At 38.5% G+C, this 23276-nt stretch overlaps 5 protein-coding genes across 6 annotated transcripts; 2 read left to right on the top strand and 3 right to left on the bottom strand.

Annotated features, from left to right (window-relative positions):
* The first annotated feature begins 1396 nt into the window (after positions 1 to 1396).
* LOC117618500 (LRR receptor-like serine/threonine-protein kinase ERL1) lies at positions 1397 to 7876 on the top strand. Its single transcript, XM_034348058.1, has 27 exons — positions 1397 to 1724; positions 2192 to 2330; positions 2428 to 2499; positions 2603 to 2674; positions 2770 to 2841; positions 2917 to 2988; positions 3148 to 3219; positions 3378 to 3449; positions 3548 to 3619; positions 3720 to 3788; positions 3894 to 3965; positions 4080 to 4151; positions 4229 to 4300; positions 4385 to 4456; positions 4530 to 4601; positions 4695 to 4766; positions 4858 to 4929; positions 5007 to 5078; positions 5156 to 5227; positions 5319 to 5390; positions 5482 to 5553; positions 5637 to 5708; positions 5782 to 5855; positions 5967 to 6098; positions 6185 to 6523; positions 6681 to 7051; positions 7141 to 7876. Exons 1-27 carry the CDS (start codon positions 1643 to 1645, stop codon positions 7525 to 7527), a joined length of 2961 nt encoding a protein of 986 aa, XP_034203949.1. The 5' UTR covers positions 1397 to 1642; the 3' UTR covers positions 7528 to 7876.
* Positions 7877 to 8102: 226 nt separating this feature from the next.
* LOC117618501 lies at positions 8103 to 12053 on the bottom strand. Of its 2 annotated transcripts, none has more exons than XM_034348059.1 (13): positions 11545 to 12053; positions 11087 to 11245; positions 10796 to 10958; positions 10383 to 10488; positions 10118 to 10171; positions 9880 to 9974; positions 9742 to 9778; positions 9549 to 9611; positions 9405 to 9461; positions 9274 to 9317; positions 8916 to 8994; positions 8686 to 8748; positions 8103 to 8582 (listed from the first exon to the last, which is right to left on the bottom strand). In XM_034348059.1, exons 1-13 carry the CDS (start codon positions 11714 to 11716, stop codon positions 8517 to 8519), a joined length of 1158 nt encoding a protein of 385 aa, XP_034203950.1. In that variant the 5' UTR covers positions 11717 to 12053; the 3' UTR covers positions 8103 to 8516. The 2 variants fall into 2 exon arrangements, with proteins under 2 accessions (XP_034203950.1, XP_034203951.1); XM_034348060.1 differs by having other exon boundaries at positions 10118 to 10168.
* Positions 12054 to 16298: 4245 nt separating this feature from the next.
* Positions 16299 to 18884, top strand: LOC117619064 (probable aminotransferase ACS12). The gene is made up of 4 exons (XM_034348887.1): positions 16299 to 16813; positions 16940 to 17074; positions 17282 to 17442; positions 17580 to 18884. The coding sequence occupies exons 1-4, from the start codon at positions 16439 to 16441 to the stop codon at positions 18433 to 18435; spliced, it is 1527 nt and encodes a 508-aa protein (XP_034204778.1). The 5' UTR covers positions 16299 to 16438; the 3' UTR covers positions 18436 to 18884.
* Positions 18699 to 20165, bottom strand: LOC117619065. The gene is made up of 2 exons (XM_034348888.1): positions 19076 to 20165; positions 18699 to 18865 (listed from the first exon to the last, which is right to left on the bottom strand). The coding sequence occupies exons 1-2, from the start codon at positions 19925 to 19927 to the stop codon at positions 18755 to 18757; spliced, it is 963 nt and encodes a 320-aa protein (XP_034204779.1). The 5' UTR covers positions 19928 to 20165; the 3' UTR covers positions 18699 to 18754.
* Positions 20166 to 21342: 1177 nt separating this feature from the next.
* LOC117617163 lies at positions 21343 to 23276 on the bottom strand. Its single transcript, XM_034346444.1, has one exon. It carries the CDS (start codon positions 23100 to 23102, stop codon positions 21639 to 21641), a length of 1464 nt encoding a protein of 487 aa, XP_034202335.1. The 5' UTR covers positions 23103 to 23276; the 3' UTR covers positions 21343 to 21638.

Below are 23276 nucleotides of genomic sequence, written 5' to 3'. Positions count from 1 at the left end.
GTTGTCTTTGTCCATAGGATAAACCCTAATATATACATATATATATATATATCTATTGGGGTTTTTGATTAACCAATGGACAGTGGCAGGTACGTTTCTCGAAGGCAACATTAACAGATTAAGTTTTGGATCTTAAACCAAAATAAAATACCAACAGGTCCCAATTCCCAGCTTTAAACGAAGGAAGCCTGTTCGTTTGTTTATAGGGCGAATGCTGCTGCAAAGCTGCAGATACTGTTGCCAACGCTTATCCAACAACAACTCTTTTTGTGTGCTTATTTATTGATTATGGTTTTTAAGTATATCCAACTTTGCAAATCTGAGAAACCCCTTAAAAATAGAATCTTTGTAAAGTTCCATCCATCTGTTATTCTTTATATTAATTTAGGTTAAAACCTACAAGTTTAAGAGTTCACGCGCCACTTCATAATTTCTCTTACAAAACATAATAATTAGGTAAGCTTTTTGTGCCCTACCATCATCATCATTCTATAATTTCCATGATAATAGCTTCATTATTGAGAAGAAGAAGGTTTTGGCTTTGGGTGGTCAACTATATTGGAATTTTCGTTATCTCATATTAATAACGCAATCACAGGTATGATAATTCTTTTATGTCTCATTGTGTTATTGAAAGGATTCAATTATTATTTTTTCAAACCAAGTCTATATGTCAACATTTTGGGCCCAAGGCAGATTGCAGTGGTAAGTGGACCAAATACATATAAATCTGGGATTTCTTGGAAAGGAAGTCGTCATTGTTTGAAGCTGGTTTTGTTGCACAAAAGGCTGAACAAAGCCAGAAACCAAAGAGGATTTTCCCTTTTGTCATCTTGGCTATTGATTTGATTGTATACATGTACTTAAATAATTACAAAGTTTTTACCCAAAAGCAAAACCTAAAAAAAAGAAGAGAGAAAACAATTAAACTCAAACCAAGAAAAAAGAAGCAAGTCATTTCTTTCTTTATGAGACAAGCAACAAACAAGACAAAAAGCCAAAATTCCTTGGAAGCATAAAAGACACCAGAATGGCAATAAAACTCTTCCTCTCTCATCTGAAACCAAACCAGAAACACCAAAACCAAACCAAACCATATGACCCAGTCTTCGCTGCCCTTCATCCCACGCTCCATAGGCAGAGAGTGGGACGAAGAGTGAGAGGGAGGAGGGCAAGTTGGTCAATTTACAAATGTGTAATAAATATATACAGTGATAATAGAAATAGGTGTCGAAAAATGCATGAGCTTTGGAAAACGCTTGGTACGAATGACGGCCGCTGCCGTTTGCTTTTTTACAGTCTCTGAGTCTCATCACTAACGTCGCTTCACCGCCGTTTGTACACTACATACATACACACACCTCTTTCTCAAAACACGCAGAGTGAGCCAGACAGAGAAAGAGAGAGAGACTGAAGAATTCAATTCTCTCTCTTCATAACACTCCCTCAGTCTGCCTTACACTTCACGCCAAACGTCTGCTCCCTCTGCTTCTCTCTCTTTCTGTTGGTGGTATTATGTGTGAGGTTGAAGAACCCAGAGCTTAGCTCATCTTGCTTTTCTGTTCATTCCCCATTTTCCTTTTCTTTCTTTTACGTCTCTCTTTTCTGGGTTTTTTGCCATTGGAGTTTTAGTTTGTGGAGGATGGAGGAAAGGGTTGTCTTCTGCGTCGGACTAGCTTTGCTTCCGCTTCTCTTTCCCTTTGCTTCCCCACTCAACGATGAAGGTAGCTCTCTCTCTCTCTCTCTCTCTCTCTCTCTCTCTTGCTGCTTCTCTTTCGGCTTTCATGCTCAAAAGTCTATCTCTTTTCCTTGGATTTTCGTTTGGTTGCCGAGAAAACGGAGGAAACAACCAGAACTGAACACATGAAAAACATTGTTTTTATGTTTTTTGAACGTTATGCTGTTCGGAAAATGGACTCTGGTCAGCGTTGCACTCTATTTTTAGTCCGTTGAGTTATGCCATTCTGTTCCCACATTTTCTCAGCAGCCGAACGCTATAACCAACAAGCCACACCCTATCAGTGCTTCCAAGTTTCAATTATTGTGTTTTGGGTTGAACTTGGAATACTCAACTCTAGCGTCTGAATTATTATACTATTTAAATTGAAATTATTTAATTTTTTTATCCTATAGCTGGGTATTATTAAATAGTCTTATTAATTTACCTGGAATATTTTATTTGGGTGCACAGGAAAAGCGTTGATGTCAATTAAGGCTTCATTCAGTAATGTAGCCAACGTGTTACTCGACTGGAACGATGCCCATGATGAAGATTTCTGTTCTTGGCGAGGAGTTTTCTGTGACAATGTCACCCTCTCTGTTGCCTCTTTGTGGGTTCTCTCTCTCTCTGAACCCTTTAATCGTTTGCTGCAGTATTTGGTTTTGCATATTTGATGGGTCTAATATTCTTTTGTTTGTTGTTTGAAGGAACCTGTCCAATTTGAACCTGGGTGGAGAGATTTCACCAGCCATTGGAGATTTGGGGAACTTACAATCCATGTATGTTTCAGTTCTTTTGATACCATGTATATTTTCTTTTAATTTTTTGGTGCAATAACATTGAACGGTTTTTGATTGACTTTTCTGTATTTATAAATGGTAGTGACTTGCAGGGGAATAAGCTTACTGGTCAAATACCGGATGAGATTGGCAACTGTGCTTCTCTTATGCATTTGTAAGATTTATCCTTGATGTTTAACCTTTTCGATATTTGTCCTTGGAGTCTGTTTCTGTTCTGGTTTCGCTGAGTAGTTTGTGTTGAAACTGCAGGGATTTATCTGATAATTTCCTGTATGGAGACGTACCTTTCTCCGTTTCCAAGCTTAAGAAGCTGGAGCTTTTGTAAGTGATATAATCATGGAGTGCCAGTAAGATTCATAAAAGCTCCTACAAACTAATCTGATTCTATTTATGCAGGAATTTGAAGAACAATCAGTTGACTGGTCCTATCCCTACAACTCTAACCCAAATTCCGAACCTAAAAACTCTGTGGGTTCTCTGCTTTACCCTTATGCTATACCCTTAAAAGCTTGTTATATTATATAGAAAAATTCAGTTTCCGACAATTGTTGTGCTTAAATATGTTTCCACATGACATTTGGACTAATAATATGTTTATCTTTGGGTATGATGGTTTGGCAATTGAAGTGATCTTGCTCGGAATCAGCTTACTGGTGAGATTCCTAGGCTAATATATTGGAATGAAGTGCTGCAGTACCTGTAAGTGCCATAAACATTGTCACACTCAAGATTTCAATTTACACTGATTCAAATTTATTGGTTGTGGTTATTATATGATAATTTGTAGCAAGGCTGTAGTATATATGCTACAGAGGCCTCAGCATTTCTGATTCTTTTGGTTGAAAATGACTTTACAGTGGATTGCGTGGAAACTCTTTGACTGGATCACTGTCACCAGATATGTGTCAATTGACGGGCTTGTGGTATTTGTAAGTGACACAACCTAAATTCAACTATTTTTTATGTCATTCCTTCTCTATTATTTTGTTCCTGTTATTAACTTTTTTTTAATTCTTTTGTCCAACAGTGATGTTAGAGGCAATAATTTGACTGGCCCGATCCCCAACAACATTGGCAACTGTACAAGCTTTGAGATCCTGTAAGTTGTCTTTAAAATTTTCTAGTTCTCCCTCGCCTACAAAAAATAACTCAATCTTTTGTATGAAAATTTTGTTATGGTTTATGTGTTGGAACTACAGGGATATATCATATAATCAGATAACAGGTGGAATCCCATATAACATTGGATTTTTACAAGTAGCTACGCTGTAAGTTTTATGGCTTTTGTCAGTTGTAGATGTTGTGGACTTATTTGAAGAAGAGGTTATAAACCCTTTTTTGTTTAGGTATTAAGGTTATAGTACTTTTGTTAGGTCGCTTCAAGGGAATAGATTGACGGGAAAAATCCCTGAGGTGATTGGTCTAATGCAGGCCCTTGCTGTTCTGTAAGTGAGCTTAATTGAACTTTTAGGATTTTATTCCAGTAGTATTTTTGCAGCAGTATTATTTTTCCTTAGTAGAGAGTTAATTTGCTTTTTAATTTCCCATTTGTCTTCCAGGGATTTGAGTGAGAATGAACTGGTAGGGCCAATCCCACCAATACTTGGCAATTTATCCTACACAGGGAAACTGTAAGCTCGGCTTGCTTTGAGGGATAATGTCACCTTGAATGCTGCAGTATTTTGTCTTAACACGTTTGTTATTCCAGATATCTCCATGGCAACAAGTTGACAGGGCCAATTCCTCCTGAGCTTGGCAATATGTCTAAACTTAGCTATTTGTAAGTAGCCTTATATGATACAAACCTATAGATGTAATAGTTAAATCTCTCTGACTGAATTTGCTTTACAACTCTTACCTGCAGACAATTGAATGACAACAAATTGCTCGGTACAATTCCTGCTGAACTTGGGAAGCTGCAGCAGTTGTTTGAGTTGTGAGTATTTATTGTCACCATTCCTGTTGGTAATCCCAGTTTTACTTTTACTGACGTGCATGTTATGCGTCAGGAATCTTGCCAACAATGAACTGGAAGGTCCCATTCCACATGAAATCAGTTCCTGCACGGCATTGAATCAATTGTATGATATCTGATTTCTGACTTTAATCGAGCTTCAGTGATGTTATGCATATTGATTGAGTTTCATGTTTATTGATTGTTGATTTTATTTTAGCAATGTACATGGGAACCACTTGACTGGGTCTATCCCTCTGGCATTCCGCAATCTGCAGAGTTTAACTTATCTGTGAGTTCTGCTGTTTTGAACTTTGTTTATCACTAGGGGTTCAATTGTTCTTGCTTGTAAATTGATAGTATTAAATTTATTGGACCTGCAGGAATTTGTCGTCAAACTATTTTAGTGATAGAATAGCTATTGAGTTGGGACGCATCATCAATCTTGACACACTGTAAGTTTCTAGGTGTCGTGTTTTGTTGCCTCAAGCTTTTAATGCAGATTTGAGTGACTATTGTCACATTTTTCCAGGGATCTGTCTAGGAATAATTTTTCAGGCCCTGTTCCAGCTTCTGTTGGTGATCTTGAGCACCTTCTCACCTTGTAAGTTTACTTCATTAAGTACTTCCTATATAGGTTCATTGTTTGTGGAACCTGACTCTTGATTTGTGTACTTGCAGAAATTTGAGTGATAATCATCTTGATGGTTCTTTGCCAGCAGAATTTGGGAACCTTAGGAGTGTTCAAATTATGTAAGTAATTAGGACTATTTTGTAATTATGACTTTTATAGATGAAATCTTTGCCCACCTGATATGTCCGTACCTTAATGAATGTCTTACAGTGACATGTCTTTTAACAATCTTTCTGGAAGTATCCCAGCAGAATTGGGTCAGTTGCAGAACCTTGCGGCATTGTAAGCTCTTTCCCGCTTCATCATGTCATGTCCCAATTTTCATGTTTCACATATTGTCATATTAATTCTATTTTGTGCCATATTATGGTAGGATACTTAATAATAACAACTTGCATGGGAGGATACCTGATCAGCTGACCAATTGTTTCAGTCTTGCCACCTTGTGAGTTCTGTTTCTTGAATCTTTCCCATTTTCATTCTTGTATATCCTAAACCCTTCTTGAATTCGTTTCATCACAATTTCAGGAATTTCTCGTACAATAATTTATCTGGTGATATACCTCCCATGAGGAACTTTTCACGTTTTTCACCGGACAGGTTGGTGGTGGAAAAGATGTGGTTAATTCCTTTTTTAAATATTTGCTTGTGGTAATAATGTTTTGTATTTCAGCTTTATTGGAAACCCATTGTTGTGTGGCGACTGGTTGGGATCAATATGCAGACCTTGTGCTGCAAAATCCAGGGGTAAATTTTAACTATTTCCCGTTATTTTGTGCTAATGGAATGTAAGGCATGTCACGAACATCTAGGTTTCATCCAAATTTAACAAATTATCCTTCTGACTTCTACTCTCAGCTATATTCTCCAGAACAGCAGTTGTTTGTATGACATTGGGCTTCATCACAGTATTATCCGTGGTAATAGTTGCGGTTTACAAATCCAACCAAGCAAAGCAGTTAGTCATGGGATCTAGCAAAAGTGGGCAAGGCATGTAAACCCTTTGTATTTTTAAATTAAGATTCCCGTTTGTATTTTCGTTCTCCAACCTAATTAACATTTGATTTTCTTTCCAGGTCCTCCTACACTTGTAATCCTTCACATGGATATGGCCATACACACCTTTGATGATATAATGAGAATTACTGAGAATCTCAATGAGAAGTATATTATAGGGTATGGTGCTTCTAGCACAGTGTACAAGTGTGTACTGAAGAATTCCCGACCAATGGCAATTAAGCGAATCTACAATCGGTATCCAGACAACATGCGGGAGTTTGAGACTGAACTTGAAACCATTGGCAGTATCAAGCATAGAAATCTTGTTAGCTTGCATGGGTATTCACTGTCACCACATGGAAATCTCTTGTTCTATGACTATATGGAGAACGGATCTCTGTGGGATCTGCTTCATGGTTAGCCTTGCTTAACTGTCCTTGTTGCTTATTTCTGTCAGAATACTTTTGAAGTTTAAGGTTATATTGTCATGTGATATCTCCAAGTACAATTTGAGTCTAGAATATGCTGAGATTAATTGTCAATTGCTGATTCTTTTGCCAACGTTCGTGACAGGACCGGCAAAGAAGGTTAAACTTGATTGGGAAACAAGGTTGAAAATAGCAGTTGGAGCTGCACAGGGACTTGCTTATCTTCACCATGATTGTAACCCCCGAATTATTCACAGGGATGTTAAATCTTCTAACATCCTGCTGGATGAGAATTTCGTGGCTCATCTCTCTGATTTTGGAATTGCAAAAAGCATCCCAGCTGCAAAGACCCACGCATCAACTTATGTTCTTGGAACAATTGGCTACATTGATCCTGAATATGCTCGAACTTCTCGGCTCACTGAAAAATCTGATGTGTATAGCTTTGGGGTTGTGCTTCTTGAGCTACTAACTGGGAAAAAGGCTGTGGACAAGGAATCCAACTTGCATCAATTGGTACGTTTCTGTATTACTCTGTGATTGATGTTTGTTCTACTTTGGTGGCATTGTTATTAAACTAACATTGGGGTATGTATGTCGCTCAGATATTATTGAAGGCAGATACAAATACAGTAATGGAGACTGTTGACCCAGAGGTCTCTGTTACTTGCATGGATTTATCTCATGTCAGGAAGACCTTCCAACTTGCTCTGCTGTGCCTCAAGCGAAACCCTATTGAGAGACCAACCATGGATGAGGTTGCACGGGTTTTAGTCTCCCTCCTTCCTGCACCTCCCACAAAACATTGTTCTGTTTTGAAGGGCATTGACTATGCTAAATTTGCGGTTGACAAGGGACAACAGCAACCAAAATTGCAGCAGCAGCAACCGCCCCAACAGCAACAACACCATCCTGTTCAGCAAGAGAGTAATTCATCTGATGCTCAGTGGTTTGAACGGTTTGGTGAAGTTATATCTAAGAACACGCTTTGAAGTTTCTTGCCCCTTTTGTTTGCAATGCTTTGAAGAGTGGGATAAGGAAAGTCCCAATTTTGGTTCAGATGGGTCAAGTGCCTTGCTCTAGCAGATGAATTCAATATATATATATATGTCCTAACGAGACAGCTTTTTGAAGTTGCAACTGTGGCATAGGTCTTTTGTAACCATGTCGTATAAGAAGATTGAAAAATTGTAAAATTTTATGACGGCTTATTTTGCTGATATGCTCATCATCAGACAAGGGAAAAGAAAAGAAATCCCTGATGTCAGATTGTGTTCTGGTGTACAACTGGTTGGTTAATTATTTCACTGTCGTGAAAGTATCCACGAAGATTTGGTTGAATGTCTGAAGCCATTTGATTTCTGAAAACGGGTTCACGAGAATTTATGGTCGCTCAGAGCTTTCAGTCTTTGCTGAAAAAAACATCCAAATTAATTTTTACACAAAAGACACGGGGGTTTTTCAATGTCACAGTTTAATCTCTATTTCTCGGTTTCAGCACCATAACCAAAAGACGAGGGGGCCTTTCTCTCTCAAAAATGAACAAAAAAAATGTTCTTTTCATGAATGGGAATTTAAGACATTCAATATTTGTTCCCTTTTTTTCTTTCATAATTTCATAACAAAGTGAACCTGTAGGTACATGCTCGTAACGTTCACAACATAACAGCAGAAAATTAGAATACCCAACCTCAAATCATTGGCAAAATGATGCTTCTTTGACCACATTTGCCATCTTCAACAATTTGATGGTCTATGAGCGGTGTGTAGAAAGAAGCATTCAATTAAGTCAGATATATGATTTTGATGTATCTAAAACTTGGATAGTCTTGTGCTTCTTCGGAAAATTTAATGGGCCAGAAACTATTCTCATTAGGAACATTGTGAAAGGCTGATATTGTACCTCAGAGTTGTCGATGAAAGGGGCTTGGTCTGTTTTCTTTTTGGCTTTACAGACGACGTTTTGGAAGAGGTTAAAACCTTAGCAGGCAAAGGCACTTTTGGACTGAGGTTTTGCATTGTTCTGGGCTTCAGATGCAAGGGAGAGCTGGCAATCATGTCAAGATAGACCGTGAAGAGGAGTTAAACATAGATTTCTCAATTTTTACATTTATACAATTATATCCAAAGACATTTAGATCAGATCGTACCTTACTAAATAAATCTGTTGGTGGCTCCTTTAGAAACCTCTTGTCAATTGCAAACTTGAATTCCTAAGGAACAGTTAAAGCATGGTTTTAAAACTTGGTTCAAAACAAGGTTTGTCTTTTATTTTTGAATTTTGCTGATATGCGTAAAGACTTTGTCAGTACATTAACCTCGGCAATGAGAAGCTTAATTCAAAGCCCGTAATGTAAATGCATACACAGATTTAGATTACCTTCTTTTTAATAGAGCAAGCTGTGCATTTGTAAACCGTTCCACTTTTCTCTTGTGTTAAGGCATAGCCAAAGGTTGGCCTGTGCAAAAGAGTAAGAACGACATTAAGATAGCAACAATACATCTCAATTAAGATTACTCTGTAAAGTTTCTAATAATAGCTGCTTGAAGATGATAAACAATGGAATTTACAATTCACCAAGGTGGTAAAACTGATGCCTAACCGTGTGTTCAAAACTAAACTTGATAAAACTCTTGGATCAAGTGTAGGTGCAAGGTAAAACTATATACAGAGAGGATACATTCGTTTATAGGTTTTAGCTTCAAAATTGACAAGCTCTGAAAGCAAAGATAGTTACCCTTTAATCTCTGTATTTTCATTAGAATTAGGTGCATTTGTCACCTGCAATTAAAAGATTATTATGTCATGATGAGAGAGTGGAGAAAGAAAGTTCACATCCAAATAATGGAACAAGTTTTGGAGGGTTACGTTATTAAATGTCTGTTGCATTGCATAAGCTCTTGCCGATGTCCTGAGGTTAAACACCTGATAGCAATCAAACAAAGAACTGTTAAGAATATTATGAAAGGAATTTGATACCTCAAGTCACTTAGTAAAATGTTTTATGATAACCTGAAACTCTGTTGCTGATACCGTGCTCTTTTTAGGGGTAGGCAATGGAGAAGCCTTGAGAATCTGCAGAGGCCAATATCAAAGAAATGAAAGATCACAAAAGAGTATTGATTTTTCTTTCAAATACTATTCACTTGAAGCGCAAACTTTTATTTTTTCTATTCAATAGGAGTTCAAAGGAATAGGAACTTGCTTTTGCTTGTTCTCCTGGTTTGGCATTAACCTTATACCTGAAAATCATAGTGTAAAAGATGGCCCAACAGCTCATTAGGGAGACCTTCATGTATCAAACCCAAATATTTTATGAAAATCAAGCAAGAAGTGAATGTACCTACGTCTTTGTGCTCTATGTGCCGTTTCCAAATTCGGTTCTCTAGGAATGGTTACTTTAGGTCTAGCATTTACTGTGATAACATCACCTCCAACCTGCATTGCACCACGAAAAACTATTTTTTTCTTATTTGGTATGAAAACAAAATCTCTTCGTATCTCAAGCACAAAATCTTCTGCTTTTTTGTTTTTTTAATTACGAACAGCAAACACCTCAATGCAGTATGTATGTATATTACCTTTATTGGCACCTTGTGCAACCAAAAAGGTTGATGCTTAAGTTCAGCAACCTGCTTCACAAAATTATAAGGGCCCTTCAGAAATTCATTTAGAAGATTGATCACTATTGAACTTCATATGTATCATAATTGCATGCATATACGCCTCTGGTATACAGAAGATAAAGAACCAATTTGAGGAAAAAGACTACATGTACGCTCTCCAGACCTCAACAAAGATCAAACCAAAGATGCCAAACTACCAAATAAAAAAGAGTTAGTGCACCTTGCGTAAATAGCCAGCCTCCAACTTCTGTCTTTTAGTACAACGGGTATCACTAGAAGGAGATTTCTGTGAATTAACATCAGCTTTCTCAAGCTTCTTCCCAAACCTGTGTAATCAAGAGTCGAAAATGGAAGAAATAGAGTAATAAAACACCAATCAATAAGAATAAGAGATCATCCACAAAAGAAACATCATCAAATTTGAAAAAGTACGTGTCCCCAGTAAACGAAACGAAAAATGCTTCACCAACTTTATGTACAATCTGGTAAATGGCAATCTTGTCTTACCAATCTTTGGTAGGACATGATGATACAGTGTCACCTTTGAATACTGCAAAATGTGATTTATAAATAAAGAAAAGGCAAGGCAATTTTGCCAATGGAGATGACAATAGAGGGAAAAAAAATTAGCACCTCCTCGATAACCGGTTCATGTGAGGTTCTCGACGATGATTTTGCTTGGCCAACTGACTTGCTGTGGGTTTCATCAAAGTTGAAATCCTTGATAGAGGCGGTGACTTGGCTGGGGAGTTTGTTTTAGGGTTTTGAGTATCTTGAGCCATGTGATTAGAAAATTCTAATAACGTGGAAACATGAACATACAAAAGAACAGTAAGAAACAATATCATGCCTTGTTAATCATAAGAAATGAGATCATAAGGAAGAATAAAATTGATATTTAGTAAAACTAATATTAACATGTACCTCTGTTATTCTCATCTACTGCTGCAGAGACCTCAGCTTCCATGCAATTATTTGAATCACTGTCTCTAATGCCTTCAACATCTTTGGATTCAGCAGAGACTTTTACAGGTTCCACAGGAATGTCTTTTTGCCAATTCATCAACAATTTTATAATGAAAGCTAAAAAAATTAACAAAAAATTAAGAAAGAAAAACAGAGAGTTAGTGGTAGACTTTTGTAAAGCACTCAAATCAATACAAGTAAGAAATTAATCTACTTGCATCCAAAATTGTTACAAAGAAAACAATACAAAATTAATAGTAATTAAGATGCATAATTAACCAAACACGTAGATATTGAAATCAAATTGCAGAAAACGATCGTCAATTGAAACGGTCTTGATTGAAGATGATCCAAATTCATTGTTTGGGAATATGATGAAGCAAAATAACAAACAAATGTTTCTCTAAATCGCTTACGCGAAGGCGGATAACTTCCGGCGAATCGGAACCAGTCTTCGGCTTCCGTGGCCTCCAAATCGGAATCGGGCTGAGTGAAATCGTAGAACTTAGGCGCATCGAACTCGTAGTCCAAATCAATTTCATCGCCCTCGTAAGCTTCCCTCATAAAATCCTGCATTTCTGCGCCCATTTCTCTCTCTTTTTCTCTCTCTAAACCTCGTTTCAGGCAAATGAACCAATGAATTCCATGCGTAAAATTTAATTACTTTGATATTACAAAGATATAATTTTTATTCTCCTTTTGCTGATTCTCCTTTTCTCAGAAACTTAGACAGCGGACTTGTGATGTTTGGGTTGAAAAATTTCCCGGGAAATCAGAATTTAGAGAGAGAGAGAGAGAGGTGGGGTTATATATGTAATGTTTGATTATGAAATTTGAAACCCTAATTGACTGCTGTGATTTGTGAAGGAAGAAATTGAATTTCTTGACTTTTTTGTTTTGGTGCGAAAATTTCGGGCTGGTTTAAGAAAACAAACTCAGCAGCAAGAAAGGAAAGAGACGATGACAGGAGGAGGTTGAGGAACCTTTTTTTAGCGCCGAACTTTGGGACATGCTACGGTCCAAAATTTTGAACTTGTGGGCCCAGGCCCACTACTTGGTTATCATGGGCCCCCACCTCAACCTTCGTAAGCCAATTTCAATAATCTTTTTTAAAATGTATTTCCTTTTTTTATTTATAGTAACTATCCTTGTATTTCAACAGATAAATATCTTGAATTTTTCTGTACCAAAAAATATATCTTGAATTTTTATAGTATTATATATTTTTTTGGTCATCCGTTAGGAAATGAGAGGGGGAGTATTATATTAGATTGCCTCAAAATTGTCTCCTACGTGAATGGAACTTGGATGCACTTGAAGGGAGATTGGGAGAGTTTGGCTCACTGGATTGATAAGAGAAAAAAAAATCTCTCAAAGTTCCAATTTTTTTTTAAAATTTTAATAAATTCATATTTACTTTCTCATTTAAAAATCAAAATCAAAATCAAAGACAGTAACTTGAGGAGATTGGATTTTTGCCGCACTGTTAGACAGCTTGAAGTGGAATGGTTCGAAAGAGGTCTTGTCCAACAGTCCAACAAACAAGAACAATGCTTGGCTCTTCTGTGATGAAAAATGGTAAGATTTTATAATATTTAACTGTTGTGGTGGCAAGTCTTATTACTTTTCCCAATGAATTGAATTGATGATGGCCGCTGCATGAAGAGCCAAACACTGTCCTTCTCTTTTCTTTGTTGATAGTTGTTCTTGCTTAAACATATCAACATTTTGATTCATTCTCATATACTTAATCATAAAGAAGAACAATTATTATTAACACTAATCATTAACAACAATTAACAATAATGAAGAAGAACAGAGAGCCTGTAGTCAACAATTTGGGATTTTGAAGAAATTCTCATATATGCCAAATTTTGTCCCAGACTTGTAGCTAAAGCCACACCAACGGCCAACGCCATAGCCCATGACCCAAACCCGCGAACCCGACGCCGACCCGACCCAAAAGAAGCCCGCTGGAGGCACCGCAATGAGACTGATAGTGCCACTCCAAGGCGTCGTCCAAGGCAGAGGGCCTTATCGCAAGGAGGGTCGTCTTTATATATATAGTATAGCCGACCGGCTATACTCGGTTTTTTCTTTATATATATAAATATTATAGCCGGTCGGCTATACTCGGTTTTTAATTTTTTTTAAAAATAGTATAGCCGACCGGCTATACTTATTTTGAAACGTGGGGGTCATTTTTTATATATATAGTATAGTCGTTCTGCTATACTGGGTTTTTTTATTTTTTTAATTAATAGTATAGTCGGACGGCTATACCGATTTTGACACGGAAGAAGGGTCTATAGTATAGCCGAGCGGTATACTATTTTGACACGTGACACCTAATTGCAAGAATGGTCATACTATTTATATATATATCGTACCCATTTTCTTGAATGATGCCGGGTGATGCGAAGCAAATATTCATCAATTACATCTTCTATGTAATAAGCTGCTTCCCTTACTTGTTTGACCCAAGTTCTGATACTGTTTATTCACCATCTCCCCTTGCACAACTGCTTTGGCATCTGCATCCTTGAGGAATGATCGGATGCTCTCGAGCTCATCCTTGATGAAGCCAACTTCAGTGCATACATCTCTTGAAAGTTTTGCTTCTGTGGTAATGACAAAGCATACAATTTCTTCTGCCATCTTTTGCTGTGTACATGCACACACTATATGTAATTGTGGTCAAAATATGCTTGTGTTGATCTTTTGCTTGGAGCTTGGAAAAAACCGTTGTTAAGGAGAGTCTTAATAGATGAACAGTTTGTAATTTTTTCTTCGTGTGCTTTTTGGTTGAGTTTGCAGACGAATTTCTGATTGGTGCTGGCTTATCTTGAACCAAGGAAATTTTGACCTTCTCTTCTTCGGGGGCATAATAGACTTTCATAACAACTGACAAGTTGCTATTTTGTAATCATATCTAACCAGTAGAATTGACTTGTTGCATTGCTTAATTTCCTTGAAAAGGCCAATGGGTTTCCTCTGGTTTTCAATGAAGACCCACCCAAATCTCCTTTGAAAACTGACAAACAACCACCCCTGATCAGTGATAGGCTTGCCATGAAGCTTTTTGTCCGACGAATTCTTACGTACAACCGATAAGGAGCACAATGCTTGTTTCTGTGGTGAAGATGCTTAGGATATAATTTGACTTGGTTGAGTGAAACTGGTGATGAGCAAAACAGAAGCCAACAAAAACGCTATTCGTCACCATACTTCAAAAGTGACAATAAAAGTTAATAATAATAAAGGATAACAGAGACAATGTAAACAAAGATATCAATGATTGTATTTGAGCCTTATGAGGTGTGGGGTATTCTGGGATTAGGATGCATTTTCACAAGCTGGAATCACGCAGGGTGTGAGTTTCAAATACTCCACATCTTGGTCCAAACTTGTAACTAAACAGAACATCTTGTATATACTAAACAACCCAATAATGTTGGCCATTATTTGGATCCATATGTCCTGGGAATTGTTTTGGCATGTCAACAAATCTAAGAGTTGTTAGATTTCTCAGATGGTGGATGCCAGAGGGCACCTCCTTCAGTTGTGGGGAAGGCCCTATTTGTAGCTCTTGGAGATCAGGCATAACCCCATTGTCTATAATCAATGAACTTAAACCCTTCAAGTCCTTGAGTTTTAACACCCTGAGTTTCTAAAAGTCTCCCTCAAAATGCAGCTGCACACCATCATATGCCTTGTATGAGAACCCAAGCTCCAACAAATGAGGAAGGTTTTGAAAGGCTTTCAATGGGGAATCTCTCAACCTTGACCAAAAAATCTGTAGCTTGACGAGGTGATGAAGCTGCGAAATCCAGCTTCGCAACTTCTCTAAATGCCCTTTCAAGTAGAGAAGCCGGATAAATTGGGGTGGAGTTGAAATGGATTGTAGACCAAGGACCTCATCTTCACTTATTGCCTCCCTTATTTGTCCAACCCAAGTTTTGATACTGTCATCCATCTCTCCTTCTACCGCTTCCTTAGCATCTCCATCCTTGAGGAATGATCGGATGCTCTCGAGCTCATCTCTTATGCAGCCAACTTCTTTGCGTACGTCTCCAGAAAGTTTTGCTTCTGTGCTGATGAGTAGTGAAACTAGTTTCTCGATCACAAAGCATACAACTGACTCTGCCATATCTTTCCTGCCTAATTGGGCAGTATCAAATCATGCCAAAACCCAACGGCAATTGAATTTGCTCTGTAACCACACATGCACAAACTATCTGTACGATTTGTGCTCTATATAGGCTTATATGAACAGTTTACAGTGTTCTCTTTGCATATTTTTTGTTAGGTTGCAGACGACTTTCTGGCTTGCACCAGCTATCTTTAAGTCTTAACCCAATAAAATTTCAACCTTGTCTTTTGGCTTTATTGAAATAATAGCATAATGTTCAATTTGACAATGAACATGCTTACTGAAAGTGGTGTGATAAGGCTGCGTTTTGGCTCATCCATTCCCTTGACTAATAACTAATTCATGAGACTTGTTGTCAACGAGTAAGACCAGCCAACCATTTTCACCAACTAGGATAAGACTTAGCCTTAAGAAAGCCAAGAGGTTGCCTCCGGTTTTCCATGAACACCGACCCAACTCTCCTTTCAAAACTAACAAACAAACAAACTACCACCATTTTTATGTGGTAGGGTGCCATGAACCCCTGCCAATTGAAAAATTATTCCACCCCCTTCAATAATTAATCACATAATAACCATGTAGGACATTGTATATATGAATTTAGTTTAATGAAATTAAATGTTCTGTAGTAACACAAAATTACATCTCAAATATAAAAATTAGGGGGGGTGTATCGATTCCAATCCAACCTATTTTGAAGGATTTACATTCAATTTAATTGGAATTCATAACCTAATTCGATCCAATTACGTATGTAAGTCCAATTCAATTATAACTAGACCGAATCGGTTCAATCCAACATATAACATGAATTAAATAAAAATACACCAGAAAGAAACTAAAATTAGCTATCATCCTAATCTGAAATTCAATCAAATTTGAATTGAATTTTGCACATGCCTAAAAAAATGAAATGCGTAATTCCTTTCTATCATTAATTGACGAGGGTATTCTAGTAAAACTTACACACCAGCCAGGTGCGAATGCAATGATAAACAAACCAAAGTTTCTGGAAGCAAAACACACTTCTTCCCCCGCAGCTTACTCCCTCCAAGTAACCAAACCACACCAACCAACGGCCAACGCCATAGCCCATGACCCAACCCCGCTAACTCGACACCGATCCGACCCAAAAGAAGCCCGCCGGAGCCACCGCAATGAGACTGATAGTGCCACTCCAAGGCGTCGTCCAAGGCAGAGGTGGCCTTATCCTCGGCTCTCTTATCCCCTGTGCTCTCTTCTACTTCCTCCAGCTCTACCTAAAACGACACCGTCCCTCCAAACCCCCATCCAGCCCTCCTTCCCCATCCCACTCCTCCTCGAACATCGCCGAGCTCCAGAGAACCTCGTCGCGGTCCAACTTGTCCACCCGTGGATCCATGGGGCGGGTACGGGTATCCTCCCGGGCGAGTTGGATTGCGAAGCCAAACGACTCCCCGTATTATATCGGGTTGGATAGGGTTTTGGAGGACCCGTACGATAGGGTGGACAATCCGAATGGGGTTATTCAGCTGGGGTTGTCCGAGAACAGGGTGAGAGTTTTGGTTGCTTGTGTGTTCTTGGTTGTCATACTAATATATGCTTTCAGAATAAAGTTTTATGTAAATTTTGTTTCTTTTTTGTTTTTTGTTTTTTTTTTTTTCTGTATGTGGTTGTAGCTGTGTTTGGATTTGATTGAGAAATGGATTACGGAGAATTTGACGCAATCAATTTTCGGAGACGACGGTGGTGATTTGAGCATAAGTGGGATTGCGGCGTACCAGCCGTTCGATGGAATGACTGAGCTCAAAGTGGTATGGCTTTTTCTAATCTCTATAACATTTTTGGATGATTTAGTCAAATTTTATGATAAACCATAATACGCTATATTCTCTCTTTTGATTTAAGTTCAGTTGGTTAATTTACAATCTGTGTTGCAATTGTAATTGTGTCTTGTATTTCTGAAGAATTGCAGTGTTTCTAATGTTTGTTTTTCTTTTTGTTTTGTTTCGACTTTGCAGGCTATGGCAAGTTTCATGTCTCAGGTTATGCGAAAATCAGTGTCATTTGACCCATCACAAATAGTGTTAACATCTGGTGCAACCCCTGCAGTTGAGATATTAAGCTTCTGCTTAGCAGACCATGGAAATGCATTTCTCGTTCCTACACCTTATTATCCTGGGTAATATTTGTCATTCTCATGTTGAAACTTTATATTGCTAGAACTAATTGTTCTAATTAATGGAGAAAAATCAATTTTACTGTCATAATCATGTTAACAAATCTTCTGTGGTAGTTAATTAGAAAAACAATCTGCAGTTTTCACAGGGATATAAGATGGCGAGCAGGAGTGGAGCTGATTCCCGTTCACTGTCGCAGCACTGACAACTTCGCTTTAAATATAACTGTTCTTGAACAAGCATACAATCAGGCTAGAAAACGAGGAGTAAAAGTGCAGGGAGTTCTCATTTCTAACCCTTCGAATCCCGTTGGTAATTTACTTTCACGGGAAACACTGTGCAGTCTTTTAGACTTTGCCCAAGAGAAGAACATCCATATCATTTCTGATGAAATATTTGCTGGGTCTATGTATGGAAGTGAGGAGTTTGTAAGCATGGCAGAAATTATTGACACCAAAGATTTTGACAAGAACAGGGTTCACATAATATATGGGCTATCAAAAGACCTATCTATTCCAGGGTTTAGGATTGGGGTTTTATATTCATATAATGAGAGTGTTTTGACTGCTGCTAAAAGGTTAACAAGATTTTCTCCCATTTCTTCTCTTACCCAGCGGCTCATTATTTCGATGCTCTCGGATGCAAGATTCATTCAGGAATACCTAGAGATCAACAAAAGGAGGATACAAAGTATATCTGAATTATTTGTGGCTGGTTTGCAACAATTAGGAATCAAGTGTGCAAAGAGCAGTGCTGGCTTATACTGTTGGGCTGATATGAGTGGATTAATTCGCTCTTATGGTGAGAAAGGGGAGCTCGAGTTATGGGATAAGCTGTTGAACATTGCCAAGATCAATGTGACTCCTGGGTCAGCCTGCCACTGCATAGAACCTGGATGGTTCAGATGTTGTTTTACTACTTTGACCCCAGAGGATGTTCCTGTAGTTATAGACCGAATCCGAAAAGTTACTGAAACAATTAAGTCGTCCAGTTAGTTGAAATACTACAAAATTTTGTGGCATTATAGCTTTTTGGGTGCATAAGGCGTTTCTCCATACGAAGAAGCTGTTATAGCACTCGAGAAGAGGGATATGCTGTGGATAATGACAGATTAGATATTGAAGTTAAACATACATTCAAGCGTAGCTCTCTTGAGGTATTTGCATAATATGATATTTAGTAGATTTTGGACCTATAGTTGTTGAGTAATCTATATGCTCAAACCCGAAGTGAAAACTAAAATCGTCTGGAGGACGGACTAGATGGAGAGGACTGAATGCAAGTTGAGTTTCAACATTAAGCAACAATTTTTCTTCAGACCAGTTTAAGTGTTGGCAAGTTCTTCCTCTTGCTGTACAATCCTTCTATCATCTTGATGCCAGGTCCAAAGATGCAGCATCCAAAAGCTCTATTCTCCACGAGTTCCTGTCATTCATGCATTCAGGCAAGAGTAGCAGTTGTTTATGAAATCTTTGTTCATATATATATACATATATATATATATATAATATTTCCCTTTCCTGTTTTCAATCTATATCAAACTAATGTTCGGTAGAATCATTTGTTCTGTAATAGCTTGGTAACTGAAATATTTTGGGAAACAAAGTGAAAGTAGGAGCAAGAATGGAGATTTACCTTTGATAGATTGTGTTTTCTCATTTGAACAGCTTTCCTCCTGTAACTACCCTTACGACTCATCATTATCAGCTCTCCGAGTGTTTTTGGCCTCCATACAATGGCACTGCCGTTACTTTCACGATCAAAATGTGCACTCTTTGGTTCTGGTGGAGTAAGAGAGCTGTTGCCTGATTGGCCAATTTTTTCAAGAAATCCGGAATTGGCAGGAATCATTGGAAAGAGGCATTCCAAAAACGAAGCCCCCACCAGGCTTGAAACTCCAGTTGCATAGCTGCTTGTACTGCTGCCTGCTTCTGAGGCCGGTGAGGAAGGTGTCTCAGGCCAAGCACTCTTATCTTCTGTTGGTGTGCTTTTGTCTGCTGGAACAGCAGTGGAAATTGCCATTGATGGAACAAGACAGTTTGCTAGGAGAGCAGGAGCTGAGATAAATGAATCATCTGTTTCGAAATCGAATGCTTCAAGCTCCAAATTAAACATACTTGGTGCTCCATCTTCTCCATCACCATTTCCACTAATATCATCACCATAATCTTCGTTCTCACCATCATAATCATACTGGTGAGAACTAATTGGAGGTGATGGAAAAGTGATAAGCTGAAGTGGTAGGGAGGAGGGACATGCTGATTCCAATGTTGGTTCTGAGAAAGATGGTAGTGGTGTTCCTGGCTTTTCTTCCCATTTGAATGGAACCGAGGCAACAAGCTTGACGATGGGGGGAGCTGGAAATGAATTATTTGAAGAAACCACTGGTGGTTTCCAGTCTTTTTTAGGTATTCCCGGCCTTTCTTCCCATAGAAATGGAACTGCCGGCGGTTCCCTTGGATGCTTCTTGTTGGAGTTTGCCGCCATCAATTCCTTGTCCACTATTTCGGCGGTTGCACCGTGTCTTTATATTGAGGTTTGATGGATATGTTGGTGCGTTAGAAACTTGCAACTAACATTTTCATTCTAACTGTACCATCTTCTAATAGATTAGGAGCACCTGCTCCCTTCCCTCCCTCTCCATTTTCATGTCCTCGTGGATTAGTTCAGTAACTCCGGTCATGTCTTGTAATTATTTTCCTTTTGATTTTATTTGAGACAAACAAACTTGTTCTAATTAATTGGGTGGGATGATTGAAAATACTGAAATCTGATTTTAGCTCTAGTAAAAAATGAATTAGTATTTAATACTAAAAACATATTGGGCCTGACATTAATGGGCTTTTAATTAACACTTGGGCCTGAAGTTAATGGGCTTTTAGATAACAAGTGCCCTCGAGGCCACGTCCCTCAGTAGCCACCATGTTTGTTTGTTATTTATACAAATCTTTTTTCTTTTTCTTCTTTTTAATCATGTAATAATTTTTTAAAATACTAAAATACTCACTTAATACCCAATAAACTATCCTCATAGGCTTGTCAACGAAGAATCTATAATATATTTTATTATGTGGGGCCTTGCATTATGAATTTCACTATATATTCTATTATAAGCAAGATGCCATTAGCTTATTACAAGCGAGCACCAGTAGTTAAAGGCCAATAAAATTTTATATATATATAATAAAAAAAACAATTATTTGAGTGCTGGAGGATCAAAGAAGACTTTATCTTTTATATTCCCTCACATTTGAATTTGTATGTTTGGTTTTTAGTTGTATACTGTTTAAGGCCCGGCCGAAAGGCAAAGATAAAGTCTTTGACTCACATAGCACATGCGTATTGTTGTCCATTAGATTTAGATGATTTACATGATTCAATTGCTTGCATCAATTCAAATTAATGGTTGTTGCTGGGGCCCAATGCCAATATATGTAAGATTAAAAAGGCTAGATTATTCTGTAACCGAAGATTAAAAAGGCTAGATTACTAATTCATGAGTTTAAGTGGAGGTTTTATATAATAAACTATGTAGTCCCAATCCCAAGTGTCCCATTAGCATTCATTTGAATAAATTTGATTTGAATTTAAGTAGAAAAACGTAGTCTTGGCCAATAATGATTATAAAATAGTGTTACAAGATTCCCTGTGCGCTAATTAATTAAAATATAAAGAACCCAATCAATTCAATATCTAAAACCATTTAGAGATTTGGAGTATTTGCATATTTGCCCTCCATCCAAGTTTCTAGGTTGGAGTCCTGGCATTCATATTTTATGTGTGAGTTTAGTATATTATCGTCATTCTCAATAAAAAAAATCTTCAAAAAAAAAAAAAAAACCGATTTTGAGATTTTTTTTATTATATTGGTACAAAGTATGTTTTCACATTATAATATATCATGCATGAACTATAATCAGAATATATATATATAACACTCAAAAGTCCCTGCTTTTGTTTAGGACAAATTTCTTCGAGAAACAAATCATTTACATGTATCTATTTATTTCACATATACAAACGAGGGTTGGATACAAAACAAACCCCGAAGATCTAAAACTCTCAGCTCAATTCAAAATCAACCATGATGAAAACTTTCAGAAACCAAAATTGAAATCCAAAATAGAAACTACACGTAAAACCCAAAAAAAAAAAAAAAAGAGTTTGCTGGTGTACTTTGTGCTTAATAATTTGCTAGCTAGCTAGAACTCTGCGAATTGAGCAACCCATTAATGGAATTGTTGCATTCAAACAGGGCCTTAGCGGTCATCTCCCTCTCAAACCTGCAAATATAATTCAATCCCACGAGCAGCTCAGTTATGGCAGCTTCAGTCTTGTCCTTGTTTGCAAAAAACAGAGTTTGAAGAAGCATGACGTTTGTTTTAGGCACCAAGTTTTGTTGCTCAAAGCTCCTCTCACTTTGCCACTTTATCATATTATGAGCCAATGGAGACAACCACCCCAAGATTCTCCCCAGAGCCTCCCTCCACTCTCCGGCCAGCACCGGATCACTCGCCGAAAACCCGACCCCTCTCAATCGAGCCCTCAACGACGATCGGATACTACTCGGCAGCATCGAATACAAATCGTCCCTCGCATCCACACCAACCATTTGTGGAAACTTGATCATCTTCTCCATCACTATGATCAAGTTGGCGTAGTGAAGCGCCAAAGCCGCCGCGCCTAAAGTACTTGGTGGAGGCTTTAGGAGCTTCGAGTTGGACTCGAAAAACCCAATATTTTCCAAATCCTTGAGATTATCAATAACATTCTCTTGATGATGATGAGATTTTGCGGGCTTCAATGGCCCGGACACGAAACGACACGTCGTCTGATCGGATGGGTAGACGGTAGCGGAAGCTGAAAGACTGCGAGGCAAAGATGAAGGCGGGCATTGTCCTATGCCGAAAACAAGCTTTGTCCTCGCAAGAACACTGAAAATGGACCTCGCAAGAACCCAAGTGACCGTATCGAAGCTTCGGCTCCACAAAGATCTGTCCTTTAAATACTTCACCTCTTGCCTCTGCCACACGATCTTCTGCTGGAGATCGACGATCTTCTGCTCTTTGCTGCTCATCGAAGACGACGATTGATTGGTCTCGCACTCATTGTATTTCCAAGCTTTGCTCAGCCCGCTTTCGAGCACAGAAAGCTCGTCCATCTCTCTGTACAGAGTGGACGTCACGGTGACGTACCTCTCGAGTTTCTTGACGTTTTTAGTATCCATTTCCTTAAACCCGATTACCCAATTGTACGGATCGCGACCCGAGTCGGCGAAGTCGAGGAAGAGGCGGTGGAAGGCTCGGAGGTTGGGGTCCTGGCATTTGGTGCTTAGGCTGGAGATGGCGGTGGCGAGGATGCGAAGATTCTCGACGAGCTCGGCGCAGGCGAGGGCGAGGAGGAAAGCGTCGTCGTTTGAGACAATTTTGCGAACACCTTCGAGGGAGATGGAGTCGTTGTGGAGACGGATCATGTTCTTGTCAGAGAGGGCCTGCCAGAGGTGGATGAGCTTGGACATGAGGCCGGCGATCTCGAAGGCCAAAACGCCAACGTTTGATTTGCGTATGGGTTTGTTTGGGTGTGGGTGGGTTGAGGTCCGCACAGCGTCGAAGCTGTGGGATATGGCTGTCTTTACCTTGAGTAGCAAAGTCTCAAGTGCCATGTGAATTAAACAAAATGTTCAAATTCAAAGAAGAAGAGGAAGAAGATAAAATTGAAACGTGGGAGTTGCAGAGAGAGAGAGAGAGAGAGAGGACAAGGATAATGGGAATAATGGGAATAATGGAAGGAGGTGGAAGAAGAAGAAGTAGAAGTGCAGCTGAGCAGCTAAGCTTTG

Source organism: Prunus dulcis, chromosome 2 (assembly GCF_902201215.1).
Source record: "Prunus dulcis chromosome 2, ALMONDv2, whole genome shotgun sequence".
Lineage (NCBI taxonomy): Eukaryota > Viridiplantae > Streptophyta > Magnoliopsida > Rosales > Rosaceae > Prunus > Prunus dulcis.
The sequence above is the reverse complement of the archived record's forward strand: the minus strand, read 5'-3'. Positions and strand labels throughout refer to the sequence as shown.